The following is a 27,186-nucleotide window of genomic DNA, read 5'->3' on the forward strand; positions in this document are numbered from 1 at the left end:
GAGCTCTTGGGAAGCAGGATGGGGAAGAAGGATTTTGGCCTTTATGATATGACAATCTGTCAGACTCAAATCTTGATCTTTCCTGGTTCTCTTTAAAATCTGCATATGCTTTCCCATTTTCTCCTCTGCTGCTTCTTTTCTTGTCTCCTCTCCTTTATTCTCTTCTTTCCTCTTTTTCTCTGCCTCCTTAACCCATTTCTATTTTTTTCCATTTTGTTTTATTTTTCAATTAATAATTAAGAAGCATATCTTTTCTCTCCCTCCTAACTCCCCCCATATATGATGTCTATCTATCTGTCTATGTGTCTGTCTGGTCTCTGAGCAAGTCTTCTGTTTAACACTTTCATGTTTACCAAAGCTTCTACAAAGTCATCAATTCTCAGAGCTAGAAAGAACTTTAAAGATCTTTATTTTACAGAAGAAGAAATGGTGGCCAAGGAACAGGAGGAGTGACTTGTTCAAAGTCACATAGACAGTTGGTAGCAGAGTTCAAGTTCCAGCCTATTTCCTGATGCCCAGGCCAGAGTTCTTTTTTTTGGTTTTGTTTTTGTTTTTTGCTAGGCAATGGGGTTAAGTGACTTGCCCAGGGTCACACAGCTAGTAAGTGTCAAGTGTCTGAGGCCTGATTTGAATTCAGGTCCTCCTGACTCCAGGGCTAATGCTCTATCCATTGTGCCACCTAGCTGCCCCCAGACCAGAGTTCTTTCCCCTACCCTCTGCTTCCTCACAAAAATCACAGAATCTGAGCTAGAAGGGACCTCAGGACTGCCCTAGAGCAATCCATATGTAAGTAAGAAGCCCCTACAACATACCCAACAAATGATAATGCAAGCCCTAACACCTAGTTGGGGCAGCCTGGTAGAAATCCGCCAATGCCCTTCTCCTTCAATCTTGTCAGACACCAAGGGGATGGAGGTGGGGGAGGGTAAAGAGTGCGGTGTCTAAAAGATTCAACCATTGTAAAATGTAATAGTCCATGTTGCAACAGTTCAAGAGGTCGGAAGAACACTTAAAAGGATAGTGGGTGTGTCTCAGGCTTCTGCTAAAGACAACAACAATGAAAATGAAAGTCCCGCAGGCTTGCAAACCCTCAGTTCCCCTATATCCGAACTGTGGCCTCCTTACTGCTCTCTGTTTTTCTCACTCTACCTATTGGAATTCCAACTCTCCGGCATCTATAAGTTGGAGAAGGAAGTATGCCAGCTGCCAATGTGGCCGCAGCAGCCTGTTCGGCAGGGCCATTGGAGAAACATGTTAGAGACCTGAGAAGTTGAAATGGCACCCTGTGCATTCCCAGGGAAGCTGGAAGAGGTGTCAGACTTACCTGGCTGGCAGCTAGGATTTAAGATCAGTTATTACAGAAGGCAGAAGCAGAGAGCTTTCTGGCTCAGAGCTGGATGGAAACAAGGCGATTTACTCCTTCCTCCTGAGACTTTGAGAATGGGGCAAATATGAGACCAGGAACAGAAGTTCGTGGTGTAGGGAAAATACAGACCTTACTGTAGATGAATTCAGCCCCTCAGTCATTTTAATGCTTTCAGGCTTAGCAAATGCTTGTTAATGACTTCACACTTATAATCAATATAAAATTGCTTGCGGCAGGAGGGAGAGAATTTGGAACTCAAAATTTTAAAAAATGAGAGTTAAATTTTTTTACATGTAATTGGGAAATATTTAATGAAATAAAATACGTTTTAAAAAATAAATAAATGCTTGTTTACTGACTGATATTTCACTTTCTATTTCATTCAGTAAATGAACGCTGATCTATCTATATGACTAATCCTGTAAGGTCCCTTGAAGTTAGGAAGATTAGAATTGTAGTGGAATGGAAATGAATGCAAGCCAAATAAATTCTGGATTGTTACTGGGGAAAACATTGATATTCCTTATAGAAGACGGGAATGAACTTGGGCTGGAACGCAGAAGAGAAAGGCAGGTCTTTTCAACATATGCACTAGAGGTACTGAAAGAAACCCCTGATCTCAGGCTCTAAGGTCCTGCTCACCACACCCACTAGTATAGATATTGCCTGACACATAGTTAAGACCTTAGTGATATCCATCTGTAGCTGAGGGCTTGGAGCACCACCTGGTGGCCAAATGGAGATACAGCATCCTGAGCAGCTACAAAACTTCAAAAACTCTCCAGCAAAATAAAGGATGCCTCCCTTCCCTTTATACAACCTTTGCTTGAAAACCATAAGGAGAAATCCATTGCTTTCTGAGGCCTCAAATAAGGTTGCTTTTAAAAAGTGCTTGTAGGCAGCTAAGTGGCACAGGAGGTAGAGTGCTGGACCTGGATTCAGGAAGACTCTACTTCATGAGTTCAAATGTGACTTCAGATACTTCCTAGCTGTGTGACCCTGGGCAAGTCACTTAATCCTGTTTGCCTCAGTTTCCTCATATGTAAAATGAGCTGGAGAAGGAAATGGCACTGCATTATCTTTGCTAGAAAAACCCCAAAAGGGGTCACAGAGAGTCAGACGTGATTAAAAACAATCAAACAACCACAAAGTGGTATGAGAAATTTGATGTGGGAAACATTACCTGGTTTTGGGAAGAGACAAAGAAGGCATTACAGAATAAGTGAACCTTGTAGCACGGCCCAGATACTCCCTATCTGGAGAGCAAAAATCGTAGCCTCATTGTTCTGTCCTGGCTTTTGAGACGCTCTTCCCAGTCCCCTTGCCTGAGCAATTTGAACTCTGAGATTTAATCTAATACAATATGCTAAGACTTTGTCTCTGTTCATGCCCTCCTGCTAGGCTGAGACCTTAGGATGCCAATCCTTGGCTTACTTGGAGTCTGAACCTGGCCTATATCCCCTGGTTTGAACTAACACTCTGAACACAGGTGAGAGTAGTCCAATCTCAGAATACACCAGGAGCCCTGCCCCAAATCAGACGAGCCACATGGACCATTCAAGACATCAACACTCTTTGGAAGAGGGATGTTAGTTAGCAAGGTCAGTCAAATCTGTACAGCAAACCGAAAGGATTTTCTTAAGAGACAGTGAGATTTTGGATTTTGGATTTTAATCAAAGAATGAATATCGGAGCTAGAAGGGAACTTTGAACAGATCAGAATCCCAGAATCTCTGTCTTGGAAGATGTTAGGAATAACTTCTACGGGAAAAACAAAGACTCGGGGGGCGGAGCCAAGATGGCGGAGTGAAAGCAGTGACTTGCTTGAGCTAACCCCCAAACCCCTCCAAATACCTATAAAAAATGGCTCTAAACAAATTCTAAAGCAGCAGAACCCACAAAAAGACAGAGTGAAAGAAATTTCCAGCCCAAGACAACCTGGATGATTGATCAGAAAATATCACCTTAAAAATAGCCTAACCCAAATGGCAAAAGAGGTCCAAAAAGCCAATGAGGAGAAGAATGCCCTGAAAAGCAAAATTGGCCAAATGGAAAAGGAAGTCCAAAAGATTACTGAAGAAAATAACTTCCTTAAAAATTAGAATAGAGCAATTGGAAAAACAAAGACTCTCAAGGTAGATGAGACAAGATGAGGCTCATTTATTACATGTTCTTGCAAGAAGCAAAGGCAAGCAGTTTTATCCCTGTCCCTCCCTCATTTCTCCATTGGCTGGACACTTTGAGGGATACAACTTCCTGGAACACCTACTTCGTATTACTCCTTAATATGTCCTTCCCCTCCCACTACATACAACATTGTGAACCTTTGCCCTACTTTCAGCACTTTTAACCGCTCTACTAGTTTTGAAAAACAATTTTAAGTAAAACCACTCCTTTCACATCTGTATTTGACTTTAAGACCACTTCCTCTGCATCTGTGGAAACATAATTTCTTATACCTTACAGAAGAGAACTCAGGTCTACCTAGATCTCTAATTGAAAATCCATTCCACGCTATTGCCAACATGTAGTTATCCAACCTAAACTGGATGGCCTTTATTTAGTAAGGAAGAGCCCTCTACCTCCTGAAACAACCCATTTCACTTCATATGACTTCTAACTGTTAGGAATCTTATCTCAAGCTTTAATTTGACTCTACAATTTTCAAGCTTTGCTCTTGGTTTTGTCCTGTGAGGCCAAGTGGAACACATTTACTCTCTCTTCCAAAGACAGAGCTTTTGGTATATGAAGATGGATATCATGAGTTCCATTCCCCTATCCCCCAGGCCGTCTTTTTTCTTTTTTTTCAACCATGTCATAGTTTAAAGCTCTTTGCTACCCTGATCACCCTTCTCTGGATGCCCTTCTAAAATATAGTGCCCAGAAATGAACACAGTACTCCAGATGTGGTTTCAGCAGAGCAAAATCAAACTAGAATGGGCCTATCAACTCCATCATTCTGGATGCTTTAACCTTTTAATAGAGCACAAGGTCAAATGAGTTTTTTTGGCTACCAAATGACGCTTCTGGTCCAATGAGGCCCCCAGATATTTTTCAGAGGAAAACATCAATCCCACTTAATCTTGGACTTGTGAAGTTGATTTTTCTGAGCTCAAGACGAAGACTTTACATTTATCCCTGTTGAAGTTTTCTTTTTAGATTCAGCCCAAATATATTAGACATTTAGTATCTCTTTATTTTTTCTTTTTCTTTTTATAATTTTTATGCCTGTTTTTAATATTATTTAATTTTCCCCAATTATATGTAAAAGCAATTTTTAACATTTGTTTTTACAAGATTTTGAGTTCCAAATTTTTCTCTCTCACTCCCTCCCCTCCCATCTTAAAATGGTAAGCAGTTTGATATAGGTTATATATGTGCAATCATGTAAAACTTATCAGTCACGGTTATAAAAGAAGAAAGAGGCCAAAAGGAAAAAAAAACACAAAAAAAATAAAGTAAGTGAAAATAGCATGCTTCGATCTGCATTCAGAGTCCATCAGTTCTTTCTCTGGTTGTGGACAGCATCTTCCATCATGAGTCCTTTGTAAATTGTCTTGGATCATTGTATTGCTGAGAAAAGCTATGCTGTTCGTAGCTGATCATTGTACAATGTTACCGTTAATGTGTACAGTGTTTTCCTGGTTCTGTTCATTTCACTTCACATCAGTTCATACGAGTCTTTCGAGGTTTTTCTGAAATCTGCTGTTCATCATTTCTTATTGTACAATAGCATTCCATTACATTCATAAACCACACGTACCATTCCCCAATTGATGGGCATCCCCTCCATTTTCAATTTTTGCCACCAGAAAAAGAGCTCCTATACATATTTTTATACATGTAGGTCTTTTCCCCTTTTTTATGATGTCTTTGGGATGCTGACCTAGAAGTGCTATTGCTGGATCAAAGGGTATGTAGATTTTGGTTGCCCTTTGGGCACAGTTCCACATTGCTCTCCAGAATCCACCGATGGTGCACTAATGTCCCAATTTTCCCATGTTAGGATCTCTTTAGATCTTTATACTTAAATCCAGTTCATATACAAGTCCTCCTAGTGATGGAAAACAAAGGATGAACTAAACAACAAGATCCTATACTGCCAGATGGCACTGGGTCTGGAGTCAGGATGACCGGAATTCAAGTTTGACCTTAGATACTTATTAGCCATATGACCCTAGGCAAGTCACTGAACTTCTGTCTGCCTCAGTTTCCTCAACCGTAAAATAGGAATAATAATAGCAACTCCCTCCCAGGGTTGTTGTGAAGATCAAATAGCATAACATTGATAAAGTACCTGACCCATAGTATGCACTTAATAAATGCTTGTTCCCTTCCTCCTGGACATCTTAATGCTAGTTATGCCTCCCAGCTTTGTGCAAAAAAACCCTGCTTTGTAATTTTTAAATATGCAGATTTCATAAGCATGCTGTTCATGACTTTATCCAAGTCATTTATAAAAATGTTAAATATCACAGGACCAAGGACAGTGCCTAAGGACACATTACCTGAGATCTTTAATCAGCCAAGAAGTATAAGGGAAGAGAGGAAGATTCTCCTCAGCCTGCGTGCTATAACCACAGAAAGACAGAGACAGATGAGAAGAGGCAAAGTATTAATGTGTTAAAATGGAGACTAGAGATAAGCCTATATCCTGTTATCTTTTTATAAGCTTTAAGGAGTTCTCTTTGATTGAACTCTCTGTTCTGATTGAACACTGGCTATCTAAAGTTTGAACATACCCCTGGTAGCCCTTAAAAGATAAACCTGCTAACTCTGAGGCCAGTGGAGTGACTGACTGGTAAAATGACTTGTAGAGTGTGAACCCTTAGCCTCTATGGGAGGGAGGAGGAGAAAAAGAGGGTTCTCCAATCATGCGTGCACACACACACACACACACACACACACACACACACACACACACAAAGAGGGTTCTCCAATCGCACGTACACACACACACACACACACACACACACACACACACACACTCACAATTGGCCATGGGATCTTCCAGCAGAGACGCTCACCCAGCAGGAAAGACACACACACACACACACACACACACATGCATACACACAGGATCAGAGGTAGAAAGTTGTTGTTGTTATTGTTCCTTCATTCTAGAAGAAGACCAATGATATCACGAGAGGGATATTTTGACTTGCTAATGAATTGGACATAGGTGAGGCAGAGCTGTGCAAAGTTGACAGCCTCACTCCTCCAGTCATCAAAGTCCAGTGACAAGACAAAGGTCAAGATGACTGGAGAAAGCAGTTTCAAGGAAGGAGACCTTTGGCAGCAGAAAAGATAGCTGACTATTGCTAGGTTTTCATTTTCTCTTCCTGGCTCCTCTGACAGTAAGTATTTCTCTTTCAATAAAGCTGGCTTAACTTTATTTTCTCTCTAACTCCTGTCTCATACCGTTCTGTCTTTTGGTGCTCTGCCCTTTCTTGTCCTCAGGAAAAAACTAGCTCTGGAGGTCGAGTCTAGCAATGGAGAGGAGCCCCTCATGGAGCCCCATTGGATGGATGACCCACAGCTGCAAACCTCCTGGATCAATGCCACAGGAAGAGTCCCAAGGCACACAGCCTCCTAGAATAGGATACACTCTTCTAGGAATAGGATACATACAATCTGTAATGTCATCAGAGATCAGGAACATTCAGACCAGGAAAACCATTCTGGATTTATTCTCTTGTCTCCACTTATGCAAATGGAATGATTAGATAAAACAGCTATTCCCAGATGGGCTTGTAGGTGAGGCCCACGTATTGTGAGGGCTTGTCCCCCACATATAGTATAGGGGTGCCATTGTGTGGCTCAAAAGGAGGCAGAATAGACATCTCTAACCTTTTCTCCCCACCCTTCACCCTCTTTCAAGGGAAGACTTAATTCCTTCCAGGAGGGGAAGCAGAAAGCTGGGGTTAAAGCTACTCTGCTGTCCTCAAAGAGAAAAGGTACCAGGCTAAGGTATATCTATCTGCTCCCTTAAATATTGTTAGTTTAGAGGATGATATTTTCAGGTTCAACCTAATTTTTTAATCACTATTTCAACACTGGGGGGAACCAAGACCCCAAGCTTTAGATCTGAGGCTTGACTTCTTTCCCTCTTAATACCAGTTCTACAATGAACACACATGGCAATTATCAAAGAAAACCTATTTACCCAAATCATAGCAAAACAGAAATCAGAGAAGGTATTTGTAGGAGAAAAATATACCAGACAATACATCGTGAAAGAGTTCTTCCATTGGAAGCAAGATAATTGAGCTCAACTGAGAGAGAGTCCTGGATCTCCCCCAAGGGGAAGTTCCCTCAATTTCTAGTGTAGCAAGCTGGGGGTAGAGACATGATGGAGACTGCCAGCTTCTCTCATGTCTTCCCAGAGTCTTTTCCTTCAGCACCCAAAATGACTGTAGGACCCAAAGCAATTCAAAGCTTGAAGAAGATCTGAAAAAAATTGAAGCCTACCCTCTCCAATTCGCCCTCCCCTCACAAAGAGTAAAACATTCATCTCCGTCAATAAGGACAGAGTGCCATACCAATGGACTTTGGGACTGGAATTACAAATTCATAACTCTTCTATGCATCTGGCTCTTTGAGAAGGTGGGCACCTAGGGGCCGCTAGGGGTGGTGCAGTAGATAGAGCTCCGGCCCTGGAGTCAGGAGGACCTGAATTCTAATCAGGCCTTAGACACTTGAAACTTACTAGCTGTGTGACCCTGGGCAAGTCATTTAACCCTGATTGCCTAAAAGAAGAAGAAGAAGAAGAGGGTGGGCTCTGATGTGGTTTAGGGGTTCAGAGGTCCTGGGACCCCAAAATCACAATACGTGTATCCTGCCTGAAAGAATTTGACCCAAAACTTCTTTCAGCCAAAGACAAGGTTTGTTAGAACATCCATCATATTGGGCAGACTCTTAAGTAGTCTGAACATTAGTAAGCAGTGACTAGATTATAAGAATCTCAGCAGTGGCTAGATTTTAGGAATCTGAGCCTCTTAATGGAGATAAGGTGGACCTTATATACAGAAAGCCTGTGGGAGGGATCTAGGAGTGGCCAAGTACTTTGGGGTGACAGGAGGAGGGGCCTAAGGAGATCTGGATGGGAGTGGCCAGTAAACTGGGGTGAACAGAAATCCTGGGACCTGGACAATGGAGCCTAGCTAGGATTAATGGCCAGGGCCATTGGGAGGTAAGACACTGGAGGGGAGATTGGGTGTAGTCACAATGAAAGGCCAGTTGACGGGATTATAGCCTCAGGGGAACACCAGAGATTTGGCCATATGGGAAAGTCCAGGGTTTTTCCTTTCTGGGGCCTAGATCCCAACCCCATTAGGCACCAGCTACAGGCTTCTCTAAATGACATCTGGTAGGTGAGATAAGTTTCATTCAGTTAGCAGGGGCTGGAGGCAGCTTGTAAGGACCTCAGTAGATTACCCACCCTACTAATTAAAGAAGCTACTTCTTGTTGTTTACTCATTTCTGTTTGTGTCTGACTCTTTGTGAACCCATTTGGGGTTTTCTTGGCTAAGATACTGGTTTGCCATTGCCTTCTCCAGCTCATTTTACAGATAAGGAAAATGAGGCAAACAGGGTTAAGTGACTTGCCCCAGGTCATGTAGCTAGTAAGTATCTGAGGCTGGATTTGAATTCAGGTGTTTCTGACTCCAAGCCTGGGGCTCTATCCACTGTGCCAACTATCCTCTCTAGGCTTAAATACCCTAAGCAAACCACCAAAGTTAAGCCTTACAGGTTAGCCACCAATTCCTCAGGTGTTGCCCCCAGGGAAGGGGTACTGCCCAAGCCGAGACCTTTGCCCCTTACCCCAAAAAGAATTTGGGTCTCTTTTGTCTAAGGGATTCTCCTTGAATTCTCCCACTTGATCAAGGAGGTCTCAGGCATTCCCCTGAGGCCATAATCCCATCAACTGGCCTTTCATTGTGGCTAGACCCAATCTCCCAATTCTCAGTTACCTTTAACCTAGTTTAGCCCTCCATTGTCTTACCTCCCAATGCCCCAGGCCACTTCCCACCATTAATCCTATCTAGGCTCCTTTCTCCCTTGGCCATCAGGTGCAGTACCTGGTGTTCTATTACCTCACAGTCCTGCAGACTACTTGGCCACTCCTAGTTCCCTCCTGCTGTCTTTCTATATATGAGGTCCACCTTGTCTCCATTAAGGTGCTCAGATTTTTACAATCCAGCCAACAGCTCATAGGTGCTCAGATTCCTTAAGAGTCTGGCTAATATGGCGGATCTTTAATAAACTTTGTCTTTGGCTGAAAGAAGGCTTGGGTCGGGGCAGGACCCGCATGTCATGATTTTGGGGTCCCATCACCCCTAAACCTCTAGACCTCATCACCAGCATAAATCAGCACCAGTTCCCAAAACTAGAACCGAACACCAGATCCAGGCTCCCTACTCCTTTCTCACTCCCCCGTGCTTGGCCTTGCTGGATTCAGATGAGAACATTGTAAAAACCCATTGGACTTTACCAGTTTCAGTGCCTCCTTCTGCTGGGGATCCTAGAGGGATAAAACCTGTTTTTATTCTCTCTTACCGGCCCCTCTGATTGTAAGTATTTCCCTTCAACAAAGCAGACTAACTTTATTTTCTCTCTACGGTCCTGTCTCATACTGTGTTCTGTCTTTTGGTGCTCTGCCCTTCCTTGTATTGTTCCTTAGAATACTGAACCCCATGCAACATCCATTAAGACACTCACCCAGCAGAACAGCACAAAGACTCCACAAGAAGAGAAAGCATATTGGGGTCCAGCACTACCGGAGGCATGGGATGCCTTGGCCATATTTTGTGGTTACTATTGTTACTATTCTATCATAGTGAATGTCTCTGCTTTGAAATACCTGTGCCTGCCTACTGGTGAGCTATTAATGGTAAGCCCAGTGGTGGGTGATGGGGTGTGGCCCAAGCTGAGGTCTTGCCCCTAGTCCCAAAGAGGATCCTTATCCCCTTATCTCCTTTTGAAAGCCTTAGCCCTACCTTTTTGATTTCATTATCTATTCCCATTGTCTACTCAATCTCTCAGACTTTCCAGTCAGAATTCTCATCCACACCCTTTACCCAGAGTCATTTTAGTGTATGAGATCTCCCCTGGCCCTCATCAAGGGTGGAGAATCTCAAGCCCAAACAGCTGAGACCTTCTCATGCCTGCTCGCCCTTACAGGCGTCACCTGGCCTATGTGTTTTATCACTAACAAACTTCTCCTCTGGCTGGAAGATTTGAGTTGAATTCTTTCAGCCAGGGCTCGGTACCGTGATCTAGAGGTTCCCAGCGCCCCAAAACCTCTAGATCTCTTCACTGGGGACTCGTGGGCTATAGTTTTAGGAGTACCTACTTTTCCTATTGATGCTATGTATATTTACGAGCAAGTGCAACCAAGGTTCATTGTGGGAATGTGGTTTGGTTTTGGGGGTTTTTTTACTACTATACATAGTAGGCTATTTCAGAGGCAAATGCGTATCACAATGGATAGAACGCTAGGCCTGGAGTAAGGAAGACCTGAGTTTAAATCCATCCTCAGACACTAGCTGTGTGACTCTGGGTAAGTCACTTAACTTCTATCTGCCATTTTTCCTCAACTGTACTGTGGGGACAATAATAACACCTACCTCCCAGGGTTGTTGTGAGGATCAAATGAGATAAGATTTGTGAAGTGCTTAGCATAGTGCCTGGCACATAGTAAGCAACTGATTAATGCTATTTTCTTCTTTCCCTTTCATTTCAGTAAACATCTTTAGTTTGAGATAATCATATCTATTGGCTGAATATTAAAGATAAATAAACTAATGGGAGCTCGTGAACTACAGAATGCGGAGAACCTTGAGCAAGTCAGTTAACGCTGTTTTTTTTTGCCTCAGTTTCTTTATCTGTAAAATGAGCTGATGAAGGAAATAGCAAACCAGTCCTGTATTCAGTCAGACACAATTGAAATGACTGAACAAGGACAATGGCAAAGCCCATATGCGCATGTACAGGACTGAAGGATTTAAGACGTGGAGTATTGACTTCCTGTTCACACATATTGGAAGGGGAGGCATTGGAATAGCTTGAGGTCAGAGCATCACTAGGAGGTTTACACATTGCTGCAATCTGAGTCAACTATTCTGGCCTGACCTCTCCTCCCCCTCACAAGACACATGAAGCATTGGCTGCCCTTCTCCATAAAACTGTGGTCCTGTGGAAGGGATGACTCCCACATTTACAAAAATGTCATAGATTCAGAGCTGGAAGGGATCTAAGAGGTCACCTATTCCAACCCCTTCCCGTTGCAAATGAAGAGTGGATGAAGTGATTTGCCCAAAGTCACACAGATTTCATACAGAAGAATCAGCATGCAAATCCAAGTCCTCTGACTCCGCATTCAGTGCTGTCTCCATGTCACAAGGAATTGGCCACGCTAAGGAGCTGAGAAAGCAAGGCTTGGGAAGAGTTCAAGCAACACAGCTAAACCTAAACCCTAAATCCAGTGCTCTGTGTACTACATCAAAATGTCTTATTCCTCTCCTGCAGCAGTGTCAAGCTCAAATGGAACCAGGTTGGGGTAAGGTACTAATCTGTACATCAAAATCCTCTGGGGCTTCACGTTGTTATTATTGTTCAGTCATGCCTGACTCTTCATGATTCCATTTGGGGTTTTCTTAGCAAAGATACTGGAGTGGTTTGCCGTTTCCTTCTCCAGCTCATTTTACAGATAAGGAAACTGAGGCAAACAGGGTTAAATGAATTTCCCAGGGTCACACAGCTAGTAAGTGTCTGAGATTGGATTTGAATTCATGAAAATGAGTCTTTCTGACTCCAGGCCCAGGACTCTCACTGTGCCATCTAGCTGCCCATAATGGGGGAGACTACATGAAGATAAATAGGTAAATGAAAGATACATCCCAAGTAGATGGAATATAATCTGAGAAGAAAACTCTAGCAGATGATGAGATGGAGAAGGCCTCCTACAGAAGGTGAGATGAGTTGAATCTTGAAAGAAGCTAGACAAAGTAAGAGTTAGAGAGGAGGGAGGAAAGCATTCTAGACACAGGGATTAAGCAGTGCAAAGGCAAGACGATGGGAGATAGAGAGACAGCAAACAGTCCAGTGTGGCTGGAGTGCAGGGAATACAGTGTAAGGAGACTGGACAGGTTATGAAGAGTTTTAAATGCAAAACCAAAACTTTGTATTTAATTCAATGGCTCCCTACAGCTTCCAGGATCAAAGACAAAATGCTAAGTCTGACATTCAAAACCTTTCATAACATTTCCCCCTCCTAATAATGGGATAATGGGACCTGGACCCCTAAAAGAAAAAGACCATGTCTTTGAAAGCAACCCAGTCCCTGAATTTTCCCACACATTTCAGCAGCTCAGATCACTAGTGTCTCATCCAAAGCATTTGGCTCACCCCAGCCCACCTTGCCACTTTAACTGGAAGACCATTTGAGTGCTTGAATTCTTTCCAGATGGACTCTGCTGTACCCTGACACCTCAAGGTTTCCAGCAACCCCAAACCACATCATATTTTGGTGAACATGTTATGAGGAATTGCCTGACCTCCTCAAGCCCTCCTCCAGTCAAGACCGGAAGGTAAGGAAGCCTCCTCTCTCTACCTCTTTTTCACTCTGCAGTTAGGGGACACTCTCCAAGCACTTAGGAAGGCCTGAAGGTGCTTTCCGAGCCTGATCCTCTCAGGCTCCATTTGGGTTGAGTGGTCCAAATCTGTGGACTCAGGCACACCTTCCACCACATAGGGGATGCTCTCTCTGGAAGCGTATGCTCAATTCTCTCAAATCTTTAGGATGCTAGGGAATTGAGAAACTGCAGGTTCTTTTGGTTTCCTGAGGCTTACTCCCTCTATACCCCGGGGTCCTCCTTCATGGAGGGACTCATCAGCCCCCACACCTGTACCTACCAGATCCCCCCTTCTCTTCTGGCCTCATGGGATCCTTTTGCCTCAGTCTCCCCACTGTGTTCCTTTGAAAAGCAAAGTTATCCACCTGGCTATTCCTGAGTCTGGCTATGAGGTGTAATTGATACTGGGTTGTGTGTGTGATAATCTTGTCCGTGCTTTGTCTTTTGTGCTTTTATAGCAAAGTTCTATAATCAGAGCAAACGATCAGTAAAAGATTTGAGCACAATCAAAGGATGTATCTTGCTGTTTTGATTCGACTGTGTAGTCATTCCATATCCCAAACAATTGGCTAAATTGGTACTTGGGCTTGTCATCTGCCTGCTGGCATAGTTATCTGAATTATTATCCCATAGACCAAAGCTAGGATAATAAAATGTGTTCCAGATCTGAGCTATTCAGCCGAAAATTATATTCCTTTCTATAACTAAATAACTTAGTAATTGGGTATTGCTATTAATTACTGAAATTAAATCAGAAATATCTTCAGTTTGGTTTGGAGAAGAGAATTGCAGTGCAATCAATTTTCTTAGAGGGAGGTAACTTATAGAAAAAAGAGTATTTGGCCTAGTCATTACTTAAGGATTCTTCCAAGTCTTTTGTTATAATTGGAGTGAAAATCAGTCTCTTATAAGCAAATTCATTTGTGTAACTATTGAACCCAGAGGTGGAAAACTTCTACCTGCAAAAGTGTAGTTAATTCCAGCAGCATCAGATCCTCCTAAAGGAACTGGAATCACAGTGAAAACTTTTCAGACAGTAACAAGATGAGATAACCCTGTTAAGTCACACGTAAATGATACTGACAGGGTTTTTTCTTTCTTTCCTTCTTTCTTTCTTTCTTTCTTTCTTTCTTTCTTTCTTTCTTTCTTTCTGTCTTTCTGTCTTTCTGTCTTTCTTTCTTTCTATCTTTCTTTCTTTCTTTCTTTCTTTCTTTCTTTCTTTCTGTCTGTCTGTCTTTCTTTCTTTCTTTCTTTCTTTCCTTCTTTCTTTCTTTCTTTCTTTTCCCCCATTCTGACATCACTTTTAATTCTCTCTGTATGTGGGCCCTACATATTGAACTTGGTTGTCAGATTTTTGTCTTCCAGACTATGGGCCATTCATTGGCAGCAAATGGTGGGTACTAGCCCATGTCCACCTATTGTCCCCTGGATGCAGCCTATGCTCAATTCTAGTCAACCTCCTCCCTAAAACCCTCTCAAGGCAGGGACAGCTCTCCATCCCTTGCCAGCAGGAAGCACTTCCAGAAGCCAAGACCGTCGCCCCTTACCCCAAAATATTTTGTGTCCTATTTGTTTGAGAGGGGAATGATGGGGTGATGGGACCTGGATTCTTAGAAGGAAAAGACCATGTCTTTGAAAGCAGCCCAGTCCCTGAATTTTCCCACACTTTTCAGGAGCCCAGATCACAGGCTTCTGGCCCACCCTAGCCTACCTAGATACTTGACAATCCTTTCACAAGTAGCTCTTGGCCCACCCCAGGACTACTTTATTTCTTTCAGTATTTCACTTGGACCACCCCAGACTATTTACCTTAATTTAATTAATCCCATCTAGATCTTTTCACTGTCCCTTTTTTGAATATATATGTGTGTGTGTGTGTGTGTGTGTGTCTATGTGTGTATGTATGTATGTATGTATCTATGTATCAGTCTCTCTTCCATTAAGGTGTGGATTCACTAGGAATCTTACTACTGTTGGCATCACAATAAACTGCCCCTTGACTGAAAGAAGGTTTGAATGTGTGAATTCATTCCAGGGAGACCAGTCCTGCACCCTGACATTTTTGGGTTCCCAGCAATCCCAAATTGCATCACTACCTTTCAGTCTTGTCCCACTGACACAATACATACTCTTCAATCTGACAATACTGGCCCTGAGTGCTCTACAAAAGACACTCCAGGGGCAGCTAGGTGGCACAGTGGATAGAGCACGGGTCCTGGATTCAGGAGGACCTGAGTTCAAATCCAACCTCAGACACAAAACACTTAATAGCTGTGTGACCCTGGGCAAGTCACTTAAACCCCATTGCCTAGCCCCCCCCAAAAAAGACACTCCATCTCTCTTTTCTGGCCTTTTTCTTTGGCTGTCCCCCATCCCTGGAAGGTTCTGCTTCCTTAACTCCACCTATTGACTTCCCTGGCTTCCTTTAAGTCCCAAAAAAAATCCCACCTTCTCTGGGAAACTTTAGCACGATTTTAAGTTTTAATAAGCTTACAAAAATTATATTTAATTAGTTATCAAAATATATATATTTTTGAAGTTCAGGATCCAAGTTTTAAGAACCCTAGCTCTATCCCATGATGTCTGTGTCTGTGCTGATTCAGCACTAACCCTTTCCAGATATCACATTCTACTTTCAAACATACCTATCATCTGCTTCCTGGGTGGGTGGGTGGGAATAAGGTCCAAGGAAGGGCCCATCCATGTTCTCTCCCCTCCTCAAATGGAAATCCCCATCCTTTTAAAAAAATAATTTAATTAGTATGTTTTGTTTTCACACCATCTACCTCTTATACTCTTTATAACAGAATAAAAAAAAAGGAAGAAAACACATCAGCACTGCCTGCCCTAGCACATATCTGGATCAAAAGCAACACAATTATAGAGATCCAGCAGGACTCAGAATGAAGACTGAAGAGGGCCCCCCCCCCAACTAACCCTTCATGGAGGTGGGAGCTCTGCATATTTTCTGACTTTTACAATATATGGATCAGTTGTGTGGTTTTTTTCCTCTTAAAAAATACTGTTTGTTATAGGGAATAGCTCTCTGGCTGGAAGAAGGATACTTTGGGCAACTATGATAATGTAAAAAACCAGAGATGTCAATAAAAACTTGTTTTCAATCAATATTTTATTAAACACCTAGTAGGTGCCAATCAATCAATAAATATTTATTAAGCAACTCTTAAGTGCCAGTCACTGTGCTAAGCAACAGGGATACACAAAAAGGCAAAAGACAGTCTGCCCTCAAGGAGCTTGCAGTCTATTTCTCTAGAAAAGTCTGACGTTCTACGTAGAGAGTCGCGGCCACTGTCAGTCCCCGGCCCCTGCCCGGAACCGCCCCCCGCCCCCATTTCCCTCTAGCGGGTAGAACGCTCCGAGCCGCAGCTCGGGGCCTCGAGAGAAACTACATTTCCCAGCAGAGCCCGGGGCCGCGATAAGACTCTCGGGAAGTCGGAAGTAGTAGAGTGAGGTCTAAGGGCGGAGGGGCCGGGCCGAGCCGGAAAAGTTGTGCGCGCGAGCCTGCGGGAGCCTGCCTGTGCCGGCCCTGCCGTCCTCGTGCGTCCCGGGCCCGGCGTCCCCGCTGCTGTCCAGCCTCGGCAGACATGACTGAAGCCCAGAAGCGGCGGGAGCTGCTCCCGCTCATCCACCACCATCTGGTGCAGGCTGGCTACGTGAGGGCGGCGCGGGAGGTGAAGCTGCAGAGCGCCCAGGTGAGGGAGGGAGAAGGGAAGGGAGGGGGCGGGGAAGAGACCCCCGTCCGGTGCTGACCCCCGCCGTGCCCAGCGGCGCTCCCAGGAGAGGCTTGTGAGAAGGTGGGAGCTCGAGCGCGTTGTCCTGCAGGCCGACCCAGGGTTTGCCTGTCACACGCGTGTATCCCCCCGAACCGTGATGCCCTCCTATGCCTTGCAGTCCTCTTTGCTCGGTTCCTCCCGCATGACTTGCGGCCTCAGCCCTTGGAGAAATACTTGATAGCATGTTTTCAAATACGGTGGGATGACTCGCTAAGCAGAAGGTGCCAGAGGGACGTCCTGGAAGCAGACAGGTGGATGGCCTGGGTGAGGAGGAAGGGGAAAGTCCTCCTGAAGAATTGGCTGGGGATTGCAGCTTGCCCAACATGTATGGGATAAGCCCCGATCTGAGCCCTTGCATCACAGCAGCTGATAGTGGGGTCCGCACCCTGGGTGTGCATGGGGGAAGACAGGAAGCTTGTGTCCACTTGAGATGGCAGCAGGCGTTGGCTATGTTTCTGGAGCCGACACGTGTTGCTAGATCACTCCAGGTCTTGGGAGGGGAGACCTTGAACGTTGTCTCTTCCTACGGAGCTCTCTGGCTCACTTTGCTAGGACGGCAGGTCTCTGGGTGGCTGTAGTTCTTCCTTTCAGGAGGCCTAAGTTAGGACATCCTTGTAGCATTACCCACTGAGAGGCATCGTGGCAAAGTGAATAATGCCATGCACTGGGAGCCAGAAACACCTGGGTTCAAATCAAATCACTGTTTCCTACTTACTGTCTGACCATGGGTAAGTTGCTTAACTTTTTTGAATATCAGTTTCCTCACCTGTAAAATGGAAGGGATTAGATTAGATTACCTTCTAGGGCTCTCCTAGTCAGAATCTATGACAAAGAGACTGTGTTCCGAACTCCCTTCTATTTCTGAAAGCAGAAAAGTGTTGCAAGGGAAGGATTTTCTCTGGTGAGGTTGTTTCCAAAATATGCATTGCAGTGATCTTGGGTTTTATCCCATGGAGTCCTGGGATTTAGTTCTAGTCTGGGGTAAATTGCTTGAAAGTGTGATCTTGATGAGACTTCCTCTCTTGGGCTGTCACCTCATACCATAAAAGGAAGGTTTAGACTGAAAGGCTTCTGTAGTTAACCAAGGGCCCCTTTCCTTTGTGCTTCCTCATTCCCCCTCTGCAGGTTTCTAAGACTGTGGAATCATATTCTTTCTGGTTGTCTTAGCCGGAAATGACATTGGTAGAGACTTCCTAGTCTAATCCTAGAGAGTAGAGAACTGAGTTCCAGACAAAGATGTGGAACGGAGAACCAGATCTTTTCACAAAGTACTTTACAGGCACTGTCTTATTTGATCTTTGAAACCCCGTGAGGTGGGTATTACAGGTATTAGTTCCATTTCACAGATGGGGAAATCAAGGTTCATAGAAGTTGTGATATGCCCCATGATCCCCCAAGCTGTCAAGACATGGGACTGTGCCCAGTTCTTCCTGACCCTTATGTCCATTATGCTACCTACCACTCCATGCTGTCCGGATCCCTTATTAGTAGTGGACTTCATCCTGAATTTCATTCCTTGGTGACAACTTTCCAGTTAGGCGCGCCCCCCCCCCCACCCCTTTCCCTTTCTGCCCATTTCCTTAGGGCTTCTCCTCCCTCACTGCCCCCAGTTACTTTGTATTTACTCTACCTATTCTGCACTTACTTTTGTATATATTGTATCCCACCAAAAAAAAAAAGTAAACTCCTTGAGGGGAAGGACAGTTTCCTCTCTCTCTCTCTCTCTCTCTCTCTCTCTCTCTCTCTCTCTCTCTCTCTCTCTCTCCTCTCTCTCTCTCTCTTTCTCTCTCCCCCTCTCCCTCCCTCTGTCTCTGTCTCTCTCTCTCCCTCTCTCTCTCTCCGTCTCTCTCTCCCTCTCTCTCTCTCTCTCCGTCTCTCTCTCTCTCTCTCCCCCTCTCCTCCGTCTCTCTCTCTCTCTCTCTCTCTCTCTCTCTCTCTCTCTCTCTCTCTCTCTCTCTCTCTCTCTCTCTCTCTCTCCCTCTCTCCCTCTCTCCCTCTCTCCCTCCCTCTCTCTCTGTCTCTCTCTCTCTCTCTCTGTCTCTCTCTCTCCCCCTCCCTGTCTCTCTCTCTCTCTCTCTCTCTCTCTCTCTCTCTGTCTCTCTCTCTCTGTCTCTTCATATCCCTTGGGCCTAGGGAAGTACATGGTACATGATACAACCCTCTTTTTTCTTTCTTTAAATGCCCATGTACCTCCTGTTCCTTCACTGCTTACTTGCACTACTGCTCTGTTTGAATGGGATGCCAGTTCCCTAGGCCTCAGATACCCTAAACTCTCTTCTTTTTCTCCTCTTTAACTGTCGAATTCTTACTCAGCTGCTCATCATCCCTCCTATTCAGTAAACTCCAGGGGCTCCCTATGACGTCCAGGATCAAATATCAATTCCTCTGATTGCTGTTTGAAGCCCTTCATGACTGGCCCTCTCTGACCTTTACAGTCTTCTTATATCTTAGTCTACACTGCAACCCAGGGACATAGGTCTCCTTCCCATTCTTCACACAAGACATTCCTTCTCCCAGTTAGTTGCATTTTCCTTAGCTGTTGCCTGTGCCTGGAATGCTCCACCTCTTTCTTGCTACCTCCTGACTTTTCTGGGTTACTTCATGCCTCAGCTAAAATCTTGCTTCCAGTGCCCCGTAATGTGAGCACTCCCCACCAGTGGATTGCCTCCAGTTTGTCCTGTAGAGAACTTGTTCGTGCATAGTTGTTTGCCTGTTGCACCCCCTCTTTCCCCATTAGATTCAGTGCGTGGATTGTTGTTACTTTTTTTCCTGTCTTCATCCCTTAGCATATAGTGGGCACTTCATACATTATCCTTGTTATTGTTACCCATTCTTAAAGCCCAATTCTTTACAAAAGAATCAGATTTGTTATTTATTTTTAACATTCTTTTCTTTTTAAATTTCAGGTTCCAAATTCTCTCCCTCCCTCCGACCCCCTTCCTGCCTACTGAGAAGGCAAGCAAAAGATGTCAGTTACAATTGTGAAATCATGCAACCCATATTAGCCATGTCGCCAAAAAAAAAGCGAGAAAATTCTACTTCAGTTTGCATTCAGAGTTCATCACTTCTCTCTCCGGAGGTGGATAGCATTTTTTCATCATGAGTCCTTTGGAATTGTCTTGGATCTTTGTATGGGTCAGAGTAGCCAGGTCTTTCACAGTTGATCATGATTACAACGTTGCTGTTACTGTGCACAATGATCTCCTGGTTCTTCTTGATTCGCTTTGTATCAGTTCATATAGATCTTGCCGTGTTTTTCAGAAGCCATCCAGTTGTCATTTTTTTTTTTTTGGCAGTTGGGGTTAGGTGACTTGCCCGGGGTCACGCAGCTAGTAAGTGTCAAGTGTTTGGTCTAAGGCCTGATTTGAACTCAGGTCCTCCTGACTTCAGGGCTGGTGCTCTATCCACTGCGCCACCTAGCTGCACTCCCGTTGTCATTTCATATAGCACAATAGTACTCCATCACAATCATGTGCCACAGCTTGTTCAGCCATTCCCCAATTGATGAATATCCTTTTGATTTCTAATTTTTTGCCACCGCAAAAAGGGCTGCTATAAATAGTTTTCTACAGATAAGTCCTTTTCCTTTGATCTCTTTGGGGTACAGATATAGTAATGGTTTTGCTGGGTCGAAGGGTATGCACAGTTTTATAGACCTTTGGGCATAGTTCCAAATTGTTCTCTAGAATGATTGGACCAGTTCACAACTCCACCAACTTTATTAGTGTACCTATTTTCCCTTCCAGTGTTTGTCATTTCTGATAGGTGTGAGGTAGTACTTTAGAATTGTTCTTATTTCCATTTCTCTCATCAATAATGACTTGGAGCATTTTTTATATGACTATAGCTGTGATTTCTTCTTGTGAAAACTATGTGTTCATATCCTTTGACATTTGTCTTGGGGGATGGCTCTTATTTTTATAAATTTAACTCAGTTTCCTATGTGTTTGAGAAATGAGGCCTTTGTCAGAGAAACTTGCTGTAAAATTTTTTGATATTACTTCATAATCTTTAGTAAATAGTTTCTCTGATTATCTCTTTTAATTAGGTCTATTTTTGCTTTTGCTTTGTCTGAGATCATGATTGCTACCCCTGCCTCTTTGACTTCAGCTAAAGCATAATAAATTCTTCCCCAGTCCTTTATTTTGATTCTGTGTGTTTTTCACTTTCAAATGTGTCTCTTATAAACAACATATTGTTGAATTCTGATTTCTAATCCTTTCTGCTATCTACCTGTTTGTGGTAGCATAGTGGATTGAGCAGTGGGCTTGGAATCAAGAAGATTCATATTGCTAAGTTCAAATCTGGCCTCAGACACTATCTGTGTGACACTGAGCAAGTCACTTAACCATGTTTGCCTTAGTTTCCTCATCTGTAAAATGAGCTGGAGAAGGAAATTGCAAACCCACTCCATTATCTTTGCCAAGAAAACCTCAAATGACTGAACTACACAACAAACATTCCATCCTTATTCAATTGTGATTGCTGACTATATTTCCCTCCATTCTGTTTTCTTCTGTTTATCCTGTACATCCTCCAAATTCTGTTTTCCTTCTGATCACTGCCTCCCTTAATCTGCCCTCTCTTTTTTTTAGTAATTTATTTTTAGTTTTCAACAATCTCTTCCATACGCTTCTGGATTTTCAATTTTTCTCCCCTTTCCTGCCTCCCTCCCCAAGATGGTGTGCAATCTGATATTGGTACTACATATACATTCCTATTAAACATATTTTCACATCAGTCATGTTGTAAGGAAGAATTAGAACCAATAGGAGGAACCACCAGAAAGAGGAAACAAAACAAAAGGAAAAAAAAGAGCAAATAGTATGTTTGCCCTCTCTTTTATCATCACTTCACCCCACCATCTCACTTATCCCCTTACTCTCCTATTTCCCCATTGAGTAAGAGATTTCTATACCCAGCTGAGTGTGTACATACAGTCTTCCCTCTTTGAACCACTTCTGATGAGTGAGGTTCAAGCATCGCCTGCCACCCACGACCCATTTCCCCCTCTACTGTGAAAACTTCTTTGTGTGAGAAAAGTTTCCCCATTCTTCCTCTCCCTTCCCTCTTTTCCGGTGCATCCCTCTTTCTTAACCTCTTTTTTTTTCCTTTGGGAAATCATCCCAACATAAGTGACTCATACCCATGCCCTCTGTATAGACTCCTTCTCAATGCCCTAGTAACGATAAAGTTTTTAGGAGTTACACATATTATCTTCCCATATAGGAATGTAAACAGTTTAGCTTTATAGAATCCTTTTGATTACTCTTTCGTGTCTTTTTATGTTTTTCTTGATTCTTGTGTTTGAATGTCAAATTTTCCATTCAACTCCAGTCTTTTCATAGGAATGCTTTAAAATCCTGTATTTCATTAAATATTAATTTTTTTTCCTTTAAGGATTATATTCAGATTTGCTGGAAAGGTTATTCTGGGTTGTAATCCTAGCTCCTTTGCCTTCTAGAATATCATATTCTAAGCCCCCAGCTCCTTTAAGGTGAAAGCTGCTAAATCTTGTGTGAGCCTGATTTGGCTTCACAATATTTGAATTGTTTCTCTTTGGCTGCTTGCAATATTTTCTCCTTGACCCAGGAGCTCTGAAATTTGGCTATAATATTCCAGGGAGTTTTCATTTTGGGATTTCTTTCAGGAAGTGATTGTTGGATTCTTTTAATTTCAATTTGACCCTCTGGATCTAAGATATTGGAGCAGTTTTATTTTATAATTTCTTGAAATATGATGGCTAGACTTTTTTTGATCATGACATTCAGGTAGTCCAGTAATTTTTAAATTAACTCTCCTCAGTCTGTTTTCCGGGTTAGTTTTTTTTCTGATGAGCTATTTTACATTTTCTTCTATTTTTAATTCATTCTTTTGATTTTGTTTTGTTGTCTCTTGATGTTTTATGCAGTCATTAGCTTCCAGTTGCCTGATTCTAATTTTTAAGGAATTATTTTCTTCTCTGAGTTTTTGTACCTCTTTTTCCATTTGGCCTGTTCTGCTTTTTAGGAGTTCTTTTCTTCAATTTTTTTGGTGCCTCTTTTACCAAGCTGTTAATTCTTTTTTAAAATAACTTTCTTGCATCAATCTCATTTCTCTTCCTAGTTTTTCCTCTACTTCTCTTATCTCTTTCTTTAATTAATTAATTTCATTTTAGTTTTCAACAATCCCTTCCATAAGCTTTTGAGTTTTAAGTTTTCTCTCCCTCCCTCCCTCCCTCCCCAAGACAGCACACAATCTGATAGAGGCTCTACATATACGTTCCTATTAAACATATTCTCACATTAGTCATGTTGTAAAGAAGAATTAGAACCAAAAGAGGAACCACAAGAAGAAAGAAAAGAAAACAGAAGAAAAGAAAAAGAGCAAAGAGTCTGCTTCGATCTGCAGTCACTCTCCACAGTTCTTTCCCTGGATGTGGAGCATTTTCCAGCATGAACCTCTCTTATTTCTCTCTTTAACTCTTCCAGAAATTCTTGATGGGCTTGGGTCCGATTAGCATCTTTCCTTGGAACTTTGCTTGTAACTTTTCACCTTTGTCTTCTGAGTTTGTGTCTTGGTCTTCCATAACGCTAGTAGCTTTTTATGGTCAAGTTCTTTTTTTGTTAAAGTTGGGCTCTGCTTACCTGTGGGCAGGGAGGCACTGTCCCAAGCTTCAGGCTTTTTCATGCTGCTATTTTCGGAGCCAGTTCTGGGAGCCTGCAAGTTTTTGGTGCTTCTGAGGTGGTGTGATCCAGAGAGAGGTGTGGTCACTGCTCTTCTGGTCTTCACTACCCGGGAAGGGGCCTTGCTCCCTTGTAGGCACAAGTGTTAGTGCTACTTCAGACCTGTGGCCAGGTTCCCTGCTCCCATGCATCTGCAAAGGCTAGTGCTAAAACTATGACTCAGAACTGGCAGTAGATTTGCCAATCAGTGCAGATTACCCAGTGCCAGCAGAAGGTCCCCTCTAATTTCTTTCTGACCAGTGTGTGTGTATGTGTATTTTGTCTATCAAACGTGAGGGCTGGATTTAATGGAATCTAAGGTTCCCTTCAGCAATAGATCTATAAAATTCTGTGACCCCATGTCCTGGAGAAGTAATCTGATGAGAGGCAACACACAGTACTTGTACTCGCAGAAGTACAAATCAGAATGAGATGTGAAATCCCAACAGTGCTTTTACCGAACGTAGAACTGGGGTTCTACATACACATGTACGACATACACAACCTTCCCTGATTCTTTGTTTGGTAACAGTGCTGTTGGGATTTCACATCTCACTTTCCAGCTCCCTTACTGGCTGTGGGCCGAGAGCTCCCAAGCTGCTGCCGCTGTCATGGCTGTCTTGGAGGCCCACCATTGTTGCTTCTGCTGCACTCCTGCCTGGCTCCCACCCCAGTGTCACAGACCTCTCCTGTCACTGACTTTCTGTTGACTCTCCCACTCCAAAATTAGATTCAAGATGTTATTTTAAAGTTGTTTGGAGGGGAATGTTGGGAGGATTCAGCTGGGTCGCTGCCTGTACGCTGCCACCTTGGCTCCACCCCCCCACTTCTTTTTTTAAAATAAATTTTTGATATCTTTCATTTTTATATCACCTGCATTTCCTGCTGTATCTGTTCTCTGACCTCTCCCAGAGAGCTGTCCTTTGTAATAAAAAAGAAGGGGAAAAGAAGTTCCATAAACCTAACCAACATATCAATAAAAGTCTGATGTATTAGTCAACATTTGTGTGCCAGGTACTGTTACGTATTCCACACCCATGGTCTCTACTTCTTTCTAGGGGAAGGGAAGTGTCTTGTCATTTATCTTCTTTGGGGCCAAGCTTGGTTATTATAGTCTTACTATGATAAAAGGACATTCACTGTTGATTGTTATTTTCGTTGCTATTGTGTGTTTTGTTTTCCTGGTTTTGTTTACCTAATTTTGCATCTGTTCATGCTTCTTTCTCTGCTCCTCTGTGTTCCTCACAGTCATTGTTTCTTGCTGTGCTGTCATGGCTCATTTGACCATTCCTCATCAATGGGCATATGCTTTATTTCTAGCTCTTTGCTGCTGCAAAAAAGTGTCATTATCATCATTTTGTTGTGTAAGTCCTTTCCTTTTGTCACTGAACCCCTGTAGTGGAATCTTTGGGTCAGAGGAAATGGTCGTTAGAGTAACTTTCTTTGCAGAATTCTAAATTGTGAAATCCCACTCTGTTTGAAGTCTCCATTTGGTAACAGCACTGTTGGGATTTCACATCTCACTTTGATTTGTACCTTTGCAAGTGCAATTACTGTGTGTTGTTGCCCCTCATTGGATTACTGCTTCAAGACAAGGGATCATAGAATTTTATAGATCTATTGCTGAAGGGAACCTTAGATTCCATTGAGTCCAACCCTCACATTTGATACTTGAGAAACTAAAGCACTGAACTGTTGTGACTTGTCCATCATCACATGACTGGACAGTGTCCGAGGTGAGATTTGTACTCAGGTCTTCCTGATTCCAAGTCCAGTGCCCTGTGCTGTCTTACCTAAATGTTCTGTCTTCCCTGGTACCTAATAAAGTGCCCTGTTTACAGTTCGTACTTAATAGATGTTTTTAAGCTGGAGAAGGAAATGGCAAACCACTCCGTTATCTTTGCCAAGAAATTCCCAAACGGGGTCATAAAGAGTAGAACATGACCAAAATGACTGAACAGCAGCTATTTTTAGAGTAAGTGAATGAAAAAAAAATAGAATAAGTGAATGAGTATTAGACATAAGTAAGCCTCAGTTCACAGGATCTGTGAAGGAATTGGATTAAGAATAATTAACATTTAAGGTTTTGGTTTTAAGATTTTTGCTCTATCGAACCTGACAACAACCTTAAGATGTAAGTACTGTGGGCATTGTCCCTATTTTACAAATGAGGAAACTGAGGCCTGGAGAAGTTAAGTGACTTGACCAGGGTTCCACAAAGGCAGAACTCAGTCAGCTACTCCAAGTATAGAATATTATCCACTAAATCACACTGTTAGGGATAGAGTCAGGATTCCTCATTTGGCTTCTGTTCTGAAAACTGTAAGGCCCACCCTTGTGTCTGGGCTTCTGTTTACTCTGGATGTCCTTGGGACATAGCCAAAAAGTATTTGAAGGGCTGGACCTGACATCTGGGACTTCATGATGCTTGGTGAGAGTTGGGGCCTGTGAACTGTGAGCCAGAGAGACCATCGTGGCTTCATTTTCTCCAGAAGTAAGCTAAGTCGATTACACATTTTCTCTTATGTTTCTGTCCTTGGTAGGGAGATGGATTGAGGGCTTGTGGAGGGTAGGGTGGGGGCTTGGTGCCCAGTCACTAGATACTTGAGCTCTGCTTTACCCAGTGAAACCAGAATGAGCTATCTCATGAAAAGTCAGGAATGGAATGGAAATTGGCTGTAAATCTCCAGGCTCCACTTCTCCTGTCCCTATGCCAAGTGTTGTCCTTCTCAGCATTTAGGGTTGGAACTGATAGGAAGGAGAGGGTTTTCTAGACATACTATTGGGCACCTCTTACCTCAAAGATGTCAGAAGCAGAACAGTATAGTGGTTAGACTTTGAGTCAGGAAGACTTGAGTTCAAATTCCACTTCTGCAACTCACTAGCTTTTTGATTAGGGAATGATCAAGGCTTAATGGTCCCATGACCTATTTCACAGGGTTTCTGTGAGATTCACATGAAATCGGATGTATCCTTTTAAGGCTTTTGTTTTTATTTCTCTCGTGAGTTATCTTAAAATGTTTTCCCTTGGGCTCTTCCTCCTGCTTTGGTTTCAGGCAGGTGATGGGCAGGGTCCATGGACCCTGTCTCCTTTCTTGCTCACCTATTATGTGGCAGATCCTGCTCTTTTTAGCATCGGCTGTCATCACCGTTTAGAGCCTTAGAGGCTAACATCCATCCAAGACCAGCCATTTTATCCAATTCTTACTCCTTTTTTATAGCTGTTTTTCAGGTGGCCTCAAGTGGGAAGGAGTTATAGAGTTCATCAGGTCCTATCCCCTGCTTGATGCATTAGTTATAAGGGTGTGGATAGGCATTTCCTAAAGATATTTTACCCTTTCATCTTACGTTACAATAATACCTAAACCATTTTTTTTTTAGCTCAAAGGTTGGTTGCTTTTCTCCTTTAGGTGCTAAAGCAGTAGTGAATCCAAGGAAGCATCCATTTCTTTTTTTTTCCCCCTGCTTCTGTTGTACCCTTTCTGATTATGTGCAGTTAATCCTTTTTCTTCTGTTTCTGCACAGAAAACTTTCCCAGCACCGTCAGTGACCCTTCTGGACATCTATACCCACTGGCAACAGTAAGTCTGTACTTGGGGCTCCCAGCTTGGGCTAGGGAGAAGATAGCAGGATATCAGATCTGGAGCATACTGGGTTCCACCTCAGGAGACCCTAGGATGACCCCC

General features: G+C 43.1%; 1 protein-coding gene and 1 long non-coding RNA gene across 6 annotated transcripts in view; both read left to right on the forward strand.

Moving 5' to 3' along the window:
- Nucleotides 1-11,582: 11,582 nt before the first annotated feature.
- On the forward strand, nucleotides 11,583-16,128 carry LOC110192872 (uncharacterized). Its single transcript, XR_002320291.2, has 3 exons — nucleotides 11,583-11,927; nucleotides 12,834-12,957; nucleotides 15,810-16,128. It is a non-coding gene; the product is annotated as an uncharacterized LOC110192872 (long non-coding RNA).
- A 357-nt stretch (nucleotides 16,129-16,485) lies between these two features.
- TCOF1 (treacle ribosome biogenesis factor 1) overlaps nucleotides 16,486-27,186 on the forward strand; it is an 87,207-nt gene continuing 76,506 nt past the window's right edge. For 4 of the 5 annotated variants that reach the window (XM_020964231.2, XM_020964230.2, XM_020964228.2 and 1 more), the window contains exons 1-2: nucleotides 16,486-16,715; nucleotides 27,026-27,081. In XM_020964231.2, coding sequence (XP_020819890.1) covers nucleotides 16,608-16,715; nucleotides 27,026-27,081 — 164 coding nt within the window. In that variant the 5' untranslated portion in view covers nucleotides 16,486-16,607. Of the gene's footprint in view, nucleotides 16,716-27,025; nucleotides 27,082-27,186 lie in introns of those variants that run through there. The other variant, XM_078150520.1, reaches the window with a different exon arrangement.

This window comes from Phascolarctos cinereus, unplaced genomic scaffold (assembly GCF_003287225.1).
Source record: "Phascolarctos cinereus isolate Bilbo 61053 unplaced genomic scaffold, phaCin_HiC Scaffold_2;HRSCAF=192, whole genome shotgun sequence".
NCBI lineage: Eukaryota > Metazoa > Chordata > Mammalia > Diprotodontia > Phascolarctidae > Phascolarctos > Phascolarctos cinereus.